Source organism: Mustela lutreola, chromosome 3 (genome assembly GCF_030435805.1).
Source record: "Mustela lutreola isolate mMusLut2 chromosome 3, mMusLut2.pri, whole genome shotgun sequence".
In the NCBI taxonomy this organism is placed as follows: domain Eukaryota; kingdom Metazoa; phylum Chordata; class Mammalia; order Carnivora; family Mustelidae; genus Mustela; species Mustela lutreola.
The window spans coordinates 187359838-187373795 of record NC_081292.1 but is presented as its reverse complement, the minus strand read 5'-3'; the positions used below and the strand labels follow the sequence as shown (position 1 = coordinate 187373795).

Here is a 13958-nt window from a genome sequence, read left to right as displayed (position 1 = left end):
TACTTGCGGGGTCCCTGGTATAGGAGCAGTGGTCCAACTGTGGCTAGGACCATGGTTTAAGGTAACGCCAAGCTGAGAGCTCACTCCTGAGCTCTGTCTTTGTAGCCGGCTTCCCTACTCTGATACCTGGCAGCTTTGCCACACTTAGATGCCCCTAGTCTTTGTGGTCCCCTAGTGTGGTCTTGAGACCACACACTCCCTATGAGGGCTTTACCACTGCTTAGCCTCTGGAGTGATGTCCTTTAGTGGAGCCAACTTCTAGAAATTCTGATTTTGTGCTCTGCTGCTCTCTCATTTGCTGGGAGTTGGCCCCTCCCTCTGTGGTTTATCTTTCTATATGTTGCCTCGGATTCACTTCTCCACATATTCTACCTTCTGGAAAGTGGTCAATTTTCTGTTCCTAGAATTGCTGCTATTCTCCTCTTCTATCTCCTGTAGAGTTTGTAGGTGTTCAGAATGGTTTGATAACTCTCTGACCGAACTCCTGGGATATAATGATATTTCATTCTCCTACTCCTCCCCCATCTTTCTTTTTCCTGATTCCCCTGCACCACTCTTAAGCACTTATTATTTTTTATTACATCTCTATTTTCATTGTCTGTTTAATTTCAGCGATGCTCTGAGAATTCACTTTTTTTAAAAATTTATTTATTCACTTTAGAGAAGTGGGAGAGGGGCAAAGGAAAAGGGAGAGGGAGAATCTCAAGTAGTGTCCCCACTGAGCATGGAGCTCTACACGAGGTTCAGTTTCACAACCCAGAGACCACGGCCTGAGCCAAAATCACAAGTTGAATGCTCAACCAACTGAACCACCCAGACACCCCTCTTAGAAGTCACTTCTAACCAAAACTTTTGGGTATATACTTGAAGCAGTAGGAAGTGTCTTATAATTTTTATCTGTGTTCCTAATCATCACTTCTTTAAAACCTTCTCTTAATGAACATTTAGCTCACTTTCTCTTTAAATATATAGATCTCTCTAATATCTTGAAAGAAGAAAGGGTAGAATTTAGAATTTTTTAGTGATTCTCAGTTTCTATATAAAAGTGAAAGTATACTGTAAGATGACAAAAATCTAAAAGGAGTATCTGTTTTCAAATTCTTTTCATTAGTAATGATGTAGCAACTTTCAAATTTATTTAAATCTTATAGAAAAATCTATTTTGTTTTGCAAAATTAGTGAAAATGTTGTAAATTCTGAGTTATAGTCCTATGAAAATATATGTAATTTGTGTGGTTGTGTGTGTATGTGTGTGTATGCATAAAGTTACATTTTATCTTTTTTTGGGGTCATGATTCTCTAATTCAGGAGGCATTCTAAAAATAAATGTATGTATTTTCTAGGTCAGCTTGCTGAGAGAATCTAGAAGTAATGACACTCCAGTAGCAAATAAATATACCTGGTGCATGGATCTCTCTTTCTAATACCATTCTCCAATAAAAGGAAGCTAGGGCTCCTTGGAGAAGTGGCTGATTATAGGCTGGGCAGGGAAGATACAAAATGAACCTGGAACATTTGTCCCATATTGTTGCACTAGAATGTTAGGAGATACTCAGAAAGAGAGAGAGAAGGAAAGAGAAAGGAAGGAAGGAAAGAAGGAAGGAAGGGAGGGAAGAAGGTAAAAGGGAGGGGAAGGGACTGAAGAAAATGTTAGGGTATATCAAGGGACAAAGGAACTGTGAGGGTGCTTCCTAAGTGGACCAACAACCACATTTTGTTTGGATGTTGAGACTGACTGTGCTATACACACAGCAAGAAGGTATGCAAACATCTACATTGTATAATTGAACTCTGAGGGGAGAGTGGCACAAGCCTTACATTCAGGCCTGAAATGTCTTGTTAGTACTAAGAAGGAGACTGGCTTATGGTTTTTGTTGTGTTTAGGGTTTAGGAGCAGGATGAGAGTTCCTATATGGGAGGAGAGGCTTATATGGTTTGGAAAAGAAGGGAGCAATCTAGTCTTTCATATCAGCCTACTCCTAAGGGAAATAGGAAGTTAAGGCTTAAAAATGGTTAGCAGTCTAGCATCAAACAATGGAGTCATACTTATTATAGGAATCATCTTGAAAGAGCTCCCAGTGGTCACATTTTGAACAATTTGAGCAACAAAATAAATAATACAGTATGGGATTATAACCCAGAGTATAAAATAAATATCTATGAGTTCATATGGATATAAATAAATGGATGAGTATATAAATGGTGAGAAATAAAAATATTTCTCTCAAAAAAGAATCTCAAATGATATATGTAGACAATCTTTCCCTCAAGGAAGTGGAGCTTAACACACCAGCTGTTCACTGTTGGCTGAACTAAATGACTTGCTTCCACAAGTACATTGAAAATGGGGGAAAGACTAATTTTATAGTAGACAAACCTGGCAAATATTACTTCAGGAAGGTGATCAGGGTTAACATCATCTATCTTTAATCATGTTGATATATTCTTGATGAGCTATTAATGACACTCCTACTCTGTGATCTTCCTCCTCAAAACGGTAACTCCTATGTAATCATGAGAAAACATGAGACAAACCCAAATGTATTGACATGCTCCAAAATATTACCTGACCAATACTCAAAATTGTCAAGGTCATCAAAATGAGGGAAAGTCCAAGAAACTCTCCCAGTCCAGAGGAAGCTAAGAAGACACGATGACTTTGATAAGTTCTTGATAGATTTTAGATACTAGCCTTTTATCTGATAAGACATTTTAAATATCTTTTTATATTTTGTCAGTTGTCTTTTGGTTTTGTTAGCTCTTTCCCTTGCTGTGCAAAAGCTTTTTATCTTGATGAATTCCCAGTAGTTCATTTTTGCCTTTTTCCCTCTTGCTTTCGGAGACATGTCTTACAAGAAGTTGATGCAGCTCTCAAGGATTTTGATGGATTCCTGTCTTACACTGAGGTTGTCTTTCATCCATTTTGCATCTATTTTTGAGTATGGTGTAAGGAAATGGTCCAGTTCCATTCTTCTGCATGGGGCTGTCCAATTTTCCTGATACCATTTGTTGAAGAGACTGTCTTTTTTTCCATTGGATATTCTCTCCTGCTTTGTTGTAGATTAGCCAACCATAGAGTTGAGGGTCCATTTCTGGGTTTTCTATTCTGTTCCATTGATATGTGTCTGTTTGTGAGCCAGTACCATACTGTCTTGAGGATTACAGCCTTGTAATAGAGCCTCAAGTCCAGAATTGTGATGCCACAACAGAGGAGCAGAAGGGAAAGGAGGGGAAAAATAAAATGAGACACAATCAGAGAGAAGACAAATCATAAGAGGAAACAAACTGAGGGCTGCTGGATGGGAGAGGGGGTGAGGTATGGGATAATTGGGTGATGGACATTAAGGAGGGCACATGATATAATGAGCAGTGAGTATTATATACAAGTGATGATTCACTGAACTCTATCTCTGAAATGAATAATATACTATATGTTAATTAATTGAATTTAAATAAAATAATAAAAGAAGACAGGATGACAATGTAAGATATCTTGGATGGGATCTTAGAACAGAAAAAGGATATTAGAAAAATTTTGGGGAGCCTGGGTAACTCAGTCAGTTAAGGGTCTGACTCTTGATTTTGTCTCAGGTTATAATCTCAGGGTGGTGAGAGAGAGCCCTGCATTATGTCCCTGTTCAGCATCAAGTCTGATTGTCCATCTCCCTCTCCCTGCTTGTACTCTTTCTCTCTCTCTCCAATAAGTAAATTAAAAGAAAAACCTTAATGAAATTAGAATGCAATATGGACATTGTTAGTAATAATTATCAATATTGTCTCATTGTGTCAAACACACTATGGTAATGCATGATGTTAGCAATGGGAATAAGGTGCTGGTGTACAGGAACTCTGTTACATTTCAGCTTTTTTTTTTTTTTTTTAAGATTTTATTTATTTATTTGTCAGAGAGATAGAAAGAATACAGGCAAGCAGAGTGGTGGGTAGAGGCAGAGGGAGAAGCAGGCTCCCTGCGGAGCAAGGAGCCTGATGTGGGACTCGATCCCAGGACCCTGAGATCATGACCTGAGCCGAAGGCAGCCGCTTAACTGACTGAGCCACTCAGGTATCCCCTACATTTCAGCTTTTATGTAAATCTTATGCTACTCTAAATAAGTATATTTAAAACTTCCATAATCCATTTGACATCCAAAGAATAAATACACATTTTTAACTTTTTTTTTCCAGCCAGGCATTTCATGAGCACTAATCTATAGGTTACAATTTATTATTTGTTATTTCTATTAATAAAGGAATGTTACTACTCAGTGATAGTAGAAAAATGTGTGTATCCGTATATAATTAAACAGATGGTTTTTGTGTTGGTATAATCACATACAGTGAGGGATGAGAGAACTCTTTAAGGTTGAGTTTTTAATTCAAGACTATTGTTCAGGAAATATAGGTAAATTATATGCCACCAAACTAACAAATGTTCTTAATTATAAAACATGTTTAATAAAACAAGGAGTGTCTGTGGGCGGAAAATGAGCTAAGAGTTTCAAGAAAAACAAGTCTCTTCATATTTTACTTCCCAACTAATACTTTCCTCATCTTTTATAAATAGAAAGATAAATTAAGTTGTTGTGAAGTAATTTCAACAGAGGAGAAACTTCTTTCAAAGTAGAGTACTGAATAATTATCATTCAAAGTGTACAATAAGTATTCTTGATTCAGGAAATGATGCTGTGAAATAAATGTTTCAGATGTTTATTTATAATGGATACCTAATAATCACCCATGGAATTGGATTTAAACTTAAAATTATATTTTTCTTTTGTTGTAATTCATGTTTCAAAAATTTTTGATATGTAGGAATTAATCCTAGAGGTTAATATTTTTATATCTTGCAGTTGATATTTAAACATTGCATTTTGTTTTGTCGTTTTTGGGTCATTTTGTATATAACCCTATATCTTTTGATTTTATTTTTTAGATTTCTGGGCTTCAAGCAACACTGAAGCATATGGAAATAGGACATAATTACCATGCTTCTGAAATTAGAGGTAAAAGTAAAATGTGGTAAAACTAATTTAATATTGGTTGGTGATTTTTAAATCTTATCAGTGCTCCAAATGTTAGAGATACTTAAAAGTGAATAAATGATATGGTAACTATTTCATAAATTAAAATGTTAATGAAAAGATCAAGAGGGATATAGATACAGTACTGTACAGATTAATTTTAATATGAGTAAACTATAATGGGAGGACTTCTGTTTCTGGCCATGTTGGAGTATGTGGTACCAGACTAACCTTCATTCAGTAAAAAAAAAAATCTCTATAAGCTGTCAATAAGGCAGCTACTTTTAGGCATCGGAAAATAGCACAAGTCACAGAAGGCAAGTGACAGAAGGAAAATTTTAAAGTTGAGATCCACCATCACCATGGCTTCGTGCCTGTGGAAATTTCCAAACCAAATTCCATGGAAATGGAGGTCAAGAAGAGCATGCCAGTTCTGATGAACTGAAAAGGCAAAGATCATAGTTGACATTTATCAAAGTGACTAAAATCTGTAGGAAAGTGCACCAGATAAAAGGGGGCTGCAATGAGCAGTGGTCCAGTTTGTGAGGAAGTTTACTGTGAGTCCTTAGTTGGTAGCCAGGCTATACATGTAGACTACCAGAGACTTAATAGAAAGAAGATTTTATAGGGTTCAGAGGGGAATGGGGACACTAAAAGTCAGAGATGGGAGACATTGGAGTTCTGTCCATGACTGGAATGGAGAGACCTCATTAACATCTTGGTAACACATATTAACATTTAATATAATCATATTAACATAACATTGTCCTGCCCTATAAAACCAAAAAACAAAGTTTACATAGAATTTCTAGGGAAGGGGGCATCTGCGTGGCTCAGTGGGTTAAAGCCTCTGGCTTCGGCTCAGGTCATGATCTCAGGGTCCTGGGATCAGGCCCCACAGTAGGCGCTCTGCTTAGCAGGGAGCCTGCTTCCCTCCCCCTCTCTGCCTGCCTTTCTGCCTACTTGTGATCTCTTTGTGTGTGTCAAATAAATAAATAAAATCTTAAAAAAAAAAAAAAAGAATTTCTAGGGAAGACAAATTGGAGTTTGAATCTTGCCAAGTTAGAGAGCCTTGGAAAAAATTTAGGGCTTTGCATGGATCCACTTTAACAAAGCATAAAATTAAGCCTAGAATTTCAAGGTGATCATCAAAAAAATTAAACTGCCTGCTAGAATAAAAATAAATATCCTGTAAAGGAAGGCAGTTGGCCAGAGTCTTTATAATCTATTATCTATACTGTGTAGTATGTAATTAAAATTTTCTGTACATGTTACAGAAACAGGAAAAAGTGACCCACGATCAAGATAAAAATCAGTAAATGGAAACCTATCCTGAGATGGCCCAGGTGTTGAATTTAGCAGATAAAAATGCCAGAGCAGCTATTTTGAATATGACCAAGGACTTAAAGAAAAATATGACATTAATTAAGGAGATAGGGAATCTTAGCAGATACACAGAAACAAAAAAAGGAAGTTGAAATTCTATGACTGAGAAATATGGTAGCTTAAATGAAAATTTTATAGTTCAGAACAGATTGGAGATGGCAGAAATGTCAGTGAATTTGAGACTTCAATTAAAATACAGTCTAAAGCAAGATCTGTGATGTTTTGAAGTGGCTTTTGGTCAAAAGGAATAAATTTTGACAACACAAAAAAATAAATTCTTTTAATTATATAATCCCAAATACCTGAATAAAATGAATTCCTTAAATTCCAGACTGAATAATTTTATGATTTTTATAAACATGCATTCTAGTGCTAGATATGGGACTTGCTGTACCTTTTCCCAAGCTTCTGGTTTAAGCATTTGGCTCTGTCGTGTCAGACTGTCTCATCTCCCTGATTGTCTGATCAACTTGGAACCTTACTTAGCCAAGAACTCTAATTTGAAGAGAAGTTGATTTATTGGTGAACTGGTTGTCTCTCATAAATACTGTCATCCTTCATGATATGAATTAACTCCCCCTCCATTTGCTTATTTTAGTTTAATTTTTAAAAACTCTATCAACCTGTCATCCATCCAAAAGTCTACCATTTATTTTAGACAGAGGTTGGTATGGCAGTAGAGATTCTTAAAATTTAATATTATTCACTCTGTACTTAGGGAACAATGAGTTGATCATCATTTACTCTGAATTTTGGGAAAAAGACAAATTAATTGTTATTCAATCCAAATTTAGGGATAAGACAAAAATTGAACTGATTTGGAGTAATCAAATAAGTATTAATATACCATATTTTTTTATTATCAAAGTGAAATGCCTGTTTTAGAAATTTTTAAAATGATAAACTTTGGGCGCCTGGGTGGCTCAGTGGGTTAAGCCACTGCCTTCGGCTCAGGTCATGATCTCAGGGTCCTGGGATTGAGTCCTGCATCAGGCTCTCTGCTCAGTGGGGAGCCTGCTTCCTCCTCTCTCTCTGCCTACTTGTGATCTCTCTCTGTCAAATAAAAAAAAAAAAATGATAAACTTTATTTTTTTTATTTATTTATTTTTTTAAAAGATTTTATTTATTTGACAGAGAGAGATCACAAGTAGGCAGAGAGGCAGGCAGAGAGAGAGGAGGAAGCAGGCTCCCCGCGGAGCAGAGAGCCCGATGTGGGACTCGATCCCAGGACCCTGAGATCATGACCTGAGCGGAAGGCAGCGGCCCAACCCACTGAGCCACCCAGGCGCCCCTGATAAACTTTATTTTTAAAATTATCCATAATTGTACTACCCAGAGAGAATATTATTAATACTATAGTACTGAACTTTCTCACCTAAAAAGGTTTTTAATTCTACATTTATTCTTGTATGGTATGTAGAATAATAGAAAAATTCCTTAATGAATTATTATTGATTAGATATTTAAAGGGACAATTTTGTACTATTTTTCTTCATTGTTACGAAATATAATATATATCAAATATTTACAAGAAACTAATATTATGTATTTAATATTATGTATTTTGAAACACTTTAATATGTATTTTGAGATCAAAGCAGTTTTTGTACAAATTACTTAATTTCAAATAAGTTTATCAATATGCTGATTTTGATATGTTTGTGTTATTAACTTATATTACTTTGCGTTCTTATAAGGTCACAGTTTGAATGCAATAATTCCTATTTCCAAAACAGGTTTAGAAGATATGTATAATTGTATTTTAATATATCTTATAACTTATGATAGAAGATTTTAAATTCAGGATGAACATCTAGAAACTGGAAGTGTTAGATGAAGTGAAAAACAACTGTGAAAGCTGACTTCAGATGTTCATACAGGAAAAAGATGTCATATGGAGTAAAGCAAAGTATTCCATAAGGTTTTTAGCTTAATAAATTACTGCTTTTAAAGTTGGCATTTGTTGCTGCTCAGAATTGCATTATAAGATACCAATTTCATATGACTATATGGAATATATGGCCTAGGTTAGAAAATAAAATTAAAGTAAAAATGGGGGCACCTGGGTGGCTCAGTGGGTTAAAGCCTCTGCCTTCGGCTCAGGTCATGATCCCAGGGTCCTGGGATCGAGCCCCGCATCAGGCTCTCTGTTCGGCAGGGAGCCTGCTTCTTCCCTCTCTCTCTGCCTGCCTCTCTCCCTACTTGTGATCTCTCTCTGTCAAATAAATAAATAGAATAAAATAAAATAAATTAAAGTAAAAATAAAGTAAATTTAAAGAAAAACCTCTTCCCCTTTACCTCTATTTGCCTTTTTCTGAATTACAATTAGATATGTGCTTGATTTCCTCATTTTAGCTTACATATGATCTAATCTCTTAGATATTTTCTGTTTAGCCCTCTGGGCCAAATTGTGGATAATCTCTTCAAAACCTTTTTCAATTAAATAATTCTCTTTTCAGCTGGGTTTAATCTGAAGGAGAATTAGTGACTGGCACAATGTAGGTGCTTATGTATTTATTTTGTTAAATCAATATATTCATGCATTTAAAATTTGTTTTTATTTATTTATTTTTTATTATTATGTTCAGTTAACCAACACATAGTACAGCATTCGTTGTTGATGTAGTGTTCAACGATTCATCAGTTGCTCATAGCACCCCGTGCCCACGCCCATTACTCAGTTGCCCCATCGCCCCCCCCCGCCCCCCCATCCTCAACCCTCAGTTTGTTTCTCTGGAGTCGAGTCTCTCATGGTTTGTCTCCCTCTCTGATTTCTTCTCACTCAGTTTTCCCATGCTTCCCCTATTGTCTTCTAGTTTTGCGCAGTTTTAATATTTAATGAAGGGCCTGAACATATTCAATGAATGTGTACATACATAAAAAATTGTTAAAGGATGAAATATAGCACTGGAGGTACAATAGAAAAAATTTCTATAAATGCAAAAGTGTTTATATGATGTTTGCTTCATTTCTCTTTAAAAATTATACTTTAAGATGTTGATTGTGCCCAAATAAAATCTGGGAAACTGCACAGCCCCAATCAGTAATATAGGCCTGTCATTAATAAGCATTAGGTGTGATAAACATAAAGATGCTATGATAGAGACATGGAATTCACTAGGATATTATTAAACATTAAGAAGCACTATATGGAATTTGAGAATTATATGTGCTTAACCATGAATGTCATAGACTTTAATGTCTGAGCCTCTTATTTGTTCTATAAATCTTTATGCAAGTGAAAGTGATGTTTATCTGATGGAGAATGGAAATCATGTTTGTACTTGCTATATCAAGAAACAATTGAGAAGTGTTATTTCTCTGCTAATTCCACATGTATTCTCATGTTTATTCTCATGTTTATTCTCATGTTTTGGTTATAAGTGTTGAATGTTTTCTAAAACATGATTAAGTGTGAACTTTTGTAATTTCATTTTATTGTGGGAAAATTACATATACTTATAAACCAAGGCTTTCTTAGTTTTTGACTTTGATTTATTATCCTTAGCATTTTGTTTGTTTGCTTCTAGATTTTTATTTCTCTTATGAAGTGGTGCTTAGTCATGTTTTGCATGCTACCTAAGATCTGCTCATGTTCTTATTTTAGAACTACCTGCTGGGGGGCGCCTGGTGGCTCAGTGGGTTAAAGCCTCTGCCTTCGGTTCAAGTCATGATCCCAGGGTCCTGGGATTGAGCCCCGCATCAGGCTGTCTGCTTGGCAGGGATCCTGCTTCCTCCTCTGTCCCTCTGCCTGCCTCTCTGCCTACTTGTGATCTCTGCCTGTCAAATAAATAAATAAAATCTTAAAAAAAAAAAAAAAAAAGAACTACCTGCTGGAATCCTGGGTTTCTCTACTGCTTTCTCATTGCTTCCCCTATAGATATTATTATATATATTTTTCTTATATATAAAGGAGAACAAAAGGTAGTGACCTTGATGGGGTTGTTGACAGGATTTTATGAAATTATACATGCAAATTGTTTAAACCAGTGGCTGTTATGTAGTAAAAAAATCAATGAGGCATAAATGCTAATTATTATTATTTTAAATTATTATCATTATCAGGATGTCACTGTTGGTTGTTGAAAAGGAGATGATAATAAGAGAGAACTAGTAGTAAAAATTTTTCACTAATGGAAGTGAAAATTTTTCTTAAATGAAAATGTAATTGTTGCCTTTCCCCCACACTTTGACTTGCCAGATGCTGTGGGGCTCTAACTGTTAGCACCATTCAGGGAGGATAGGTAATCTGGACACCCAAGTGTTTGAAGTCTTCTAAGTACTTTCATGTAGAACTGTGTTATTCAATATTTTGTTTTAGTGTTACTGTCAGGGTTATTTTGGAGATTTTCTCCTATGTCCGAAACTGGTACTGAATAGGAAAAGTCAGATTGGTAAGAATCTAAATGCCAGCTATATGCTCCCTTGCCTTTATTACCTTAGAATTTGTTAAGAGTGTGGACTCATCAAGAAATTTTTGTGTTTATCTTTTCTCTATTACAAATCTAGTGTTAATTTAGAACATTTAGTTATTTCTTTTATTTCAGAGTTAATCATTATAATTTTAGTAATTATTTGCAATTAGTTTCCTGTTTAGAAATAAAAGAGGAAATAATGTATACCTAAGTAGGTATATGTATGTGGAAGGATGTGTAAAAGAAAGACTTTCCCTGTCACTTTTATTTTTCCCTCAGTTGGTTTTAGTAGGATTGTTCTTTATGTCCAGGAGAGTTTGGAGACTAATGTTACAACCCATTGGAATATTACCTAATGTTTTCCTTTCTGTTTTTCTCAACATTGGGAACCATAAAGAATAATATTTTATTAATACAACATTCTTTTAAAAATCCATTGTTTATTATCCAATTCCACCTGGGAAGTTTTGTCATTGCTTATCATTCTCTCCTTGACCCTTTTCAACTTTACTTGTATACACATTAAACCTCATGACAGGAATTGGATATAATGTAATGCAAGATTGGCTGCTATGATCTCTAACTGGTTCATCATGCCATTTCACTGACCTTGCAGTAATGACACCCTGAATTTTGGGGAAATAAATTTGATAACTCACTTAAAACATTTTGTCGTATTTTAATATTATTAGTTTAATGCATTAAAAATACATGTATCGTTATGACTTTGGCTTTCATATGTTTGACTAAAGTTATATTTATTGTGGAGAAATAGTATAGATACTAAGAATAAATTGTGTTATCTTGTAGTTCCTAATTCTGAAAAAGAAAATGCACCAGAAGGTCCTACTCAGAAAGGTCTTCGTGAAGCCAGGGAAAAAACCAAATGTAAAACAAGGATAAAAGATAATAAAAAGGTATGACTTTTTGTTCTTATTTCCATTAATTCCTGCTTAACTCTCAGATATGCAGATCCATGAATTCATATGGTAACATTATTTTATTGGAAGAGGAATTTAGAGGTTATATTTTCCAAGCCCCTTGGTTTATAGATAAACATGGAGGTCCTCAAATGTTGACTAATATGTGAGGGACATACTCTTATTGGCGGCAGAGACAACTTAGTGAATCAGTCTGCTACCTACCCCAACTTAATCGCAGGCATGTGTGCTCACTTACTAAGTTTTCTGCTTACTCTTTCCGAAAAAAGTAACTCCCACATCATGCCTTTCTTTTTTCATAGTATAACTTTAAACTTTTCTTAGTTTTCTTTAAAAGTAGAATAGGAAGAATGATGGCCCACTTAAGAATCTCCTTTTATCTGAGTACCTTTGCTTTGCAATCAGGCTGGTATTTAAATACTTACATAATGATGAAAGAAAATGTGGTATTAAAATGTGTGGTCTGAGATCAAAAATGAGGAAGGGAAAAAAGCTCATAAAACTGTAAGAGGTTTAATTTCTTGTTATGAAATTTGCATGAATGTCTATCTGAGGTAATGAATTTTCTTACAAAGTACATGTTGTTACCTTTAAGTTCTAAAATAGCTGATATTTATTTACAAATGAAAATACTTAAATTATAATATTTAGTAGTAGTAATTCTATAAGAACAATAGATTTTTATGAGTTAAAATAATGTAATAAACCTTTTATTTAGCTAATAATATCAATAAAGTTTTTTTCTTCAAAGGTATGCATTAGAATCCAATATTATACATTACATTGAATAAACTACAGACTAAACAATTTTAGGTTATACTTAGGCTTTGGCAATTACTTTCTTAATATTCAGATTAGGATTTTACTCTTCCTCTATTACCATTATTAATTTAGGATTTATGGTGTTTGGGGTTGATCTTTTTTTGTCAGCCTGCCTCTAGCTTCCTTGTGCCAGTGGTCTCCCATCAGGATGGATCTTCTGTTCTTGCCACCTTAAAGCTTTCTCACTCCTCTGTTTTTGAGTCTCTGCTGAATGCAAGTAGTGGTGGTGGCTCACTCTCTTGCTGTCATCAAGTAGTTCTTGTTCTCATTTGGGAATAGAAGAACACATAAATCACCTCAAATAAAGAAAAAAACCAGAGTTAAGAATTTTCTGTGTGATGGTGGCTATTGTCATTAGGAACATTTTCATCTTCTTATGGCATAGGCATTCTCTTTAAGGTAGCAAGTCATTCTTAGAAATGATTTGTTGATTCATTAAGTGCTTATGGCTTATAAAACTTTACATTAGTAATGCAAAGTTGGCTTTTTGTGTGGCAAAAAGCTACTGAAATACAGGATAAACATTTTTAATATTTATGCATAGTATATCTTTTTCAGTGCATTAAAATATTTAACATAATACCTACAACATGATAGAAAAATTTGGACCTTACAAATGTGATTAAGTACAGAATAAAGTGAATTCCTCCCCCTTACCAAGTAATCATTTTTGTTAATATTTCTTTTTAAATTTTTTTCCCTGCAAGTTTGTACTTTGACTGACATCTTCCCAATGTCCCCACCCTCCAGCTCCTGGTAATCACCATTCTACACTTCGCTTCTATGAGTTTTTGCTTTTTTGATTCACACATATAAATGCTATCATATAGTATTTATTTTTCTCTGACTTGTTTCATTTAGCATGATATTCTCAAGGCCCATCAGTGTTGTCACAAATGGCAGAATGTCCTTCTGTCTCACAGCTGAATGCTAATCCATTGTGTGTGTGTGTATATATATAGCTAATCCATTGTGTGTGTCTGTGTGTGTGTGTATACACATCACATCTTGTTTATTCATTCATCCATTGACATATGGTTAGTTTGTTTCTATATTTTGGCAATTATAAATAATGCTATAATCAAAGGGAATGCAAATATCTTTTGGAGATCTTGTTTTCATTTTTTTTTTATCTATATTCAGAAATGGAATTACTGGACCATATAGTAGTGCTATTTTTATTTTTTTGAGGAACTCTCATATGATTTTCTATAGTGGTGGTACCAGCTTACATTCTCTTCAACAGTGCACAAGGGTTCCCTTTTCTCCACATCCTTATTGACAGTTGTTATGTATTGTCTTTTTGATAATAGCCCTTGTAACAGGTATGAAAGGATATCGCATTGTGGTTTGGATCTCCATTTTCCTGACGA

At 34.8% G+C, this 13958-nt stretch overlaps 1 protein-coding gene across 1 annotated transcript in view; it reads left to right on the top strand.

Moving 5' to 3' along the window:
* The window catches only part of SPAG16 (sperm associated antigen 16), a 1020752-nt gene that overhangs the window by 59253 nt on the left and 947541 nt on the right, over positions 1–13958 (top strand). Inside the window, exons 8-9 of the mRNA XM_059168131.1 lie at positions 4934–5003; positions 11633–11739. Coding sequence (XP_059024114.1) covers positions 4934–5003; positions 11633–11739 — 177 coding nt within the window. The remainder of the gene's footprint in view (positions 1–4933; positions 5004–11632; positions 11740–13958) is intronic.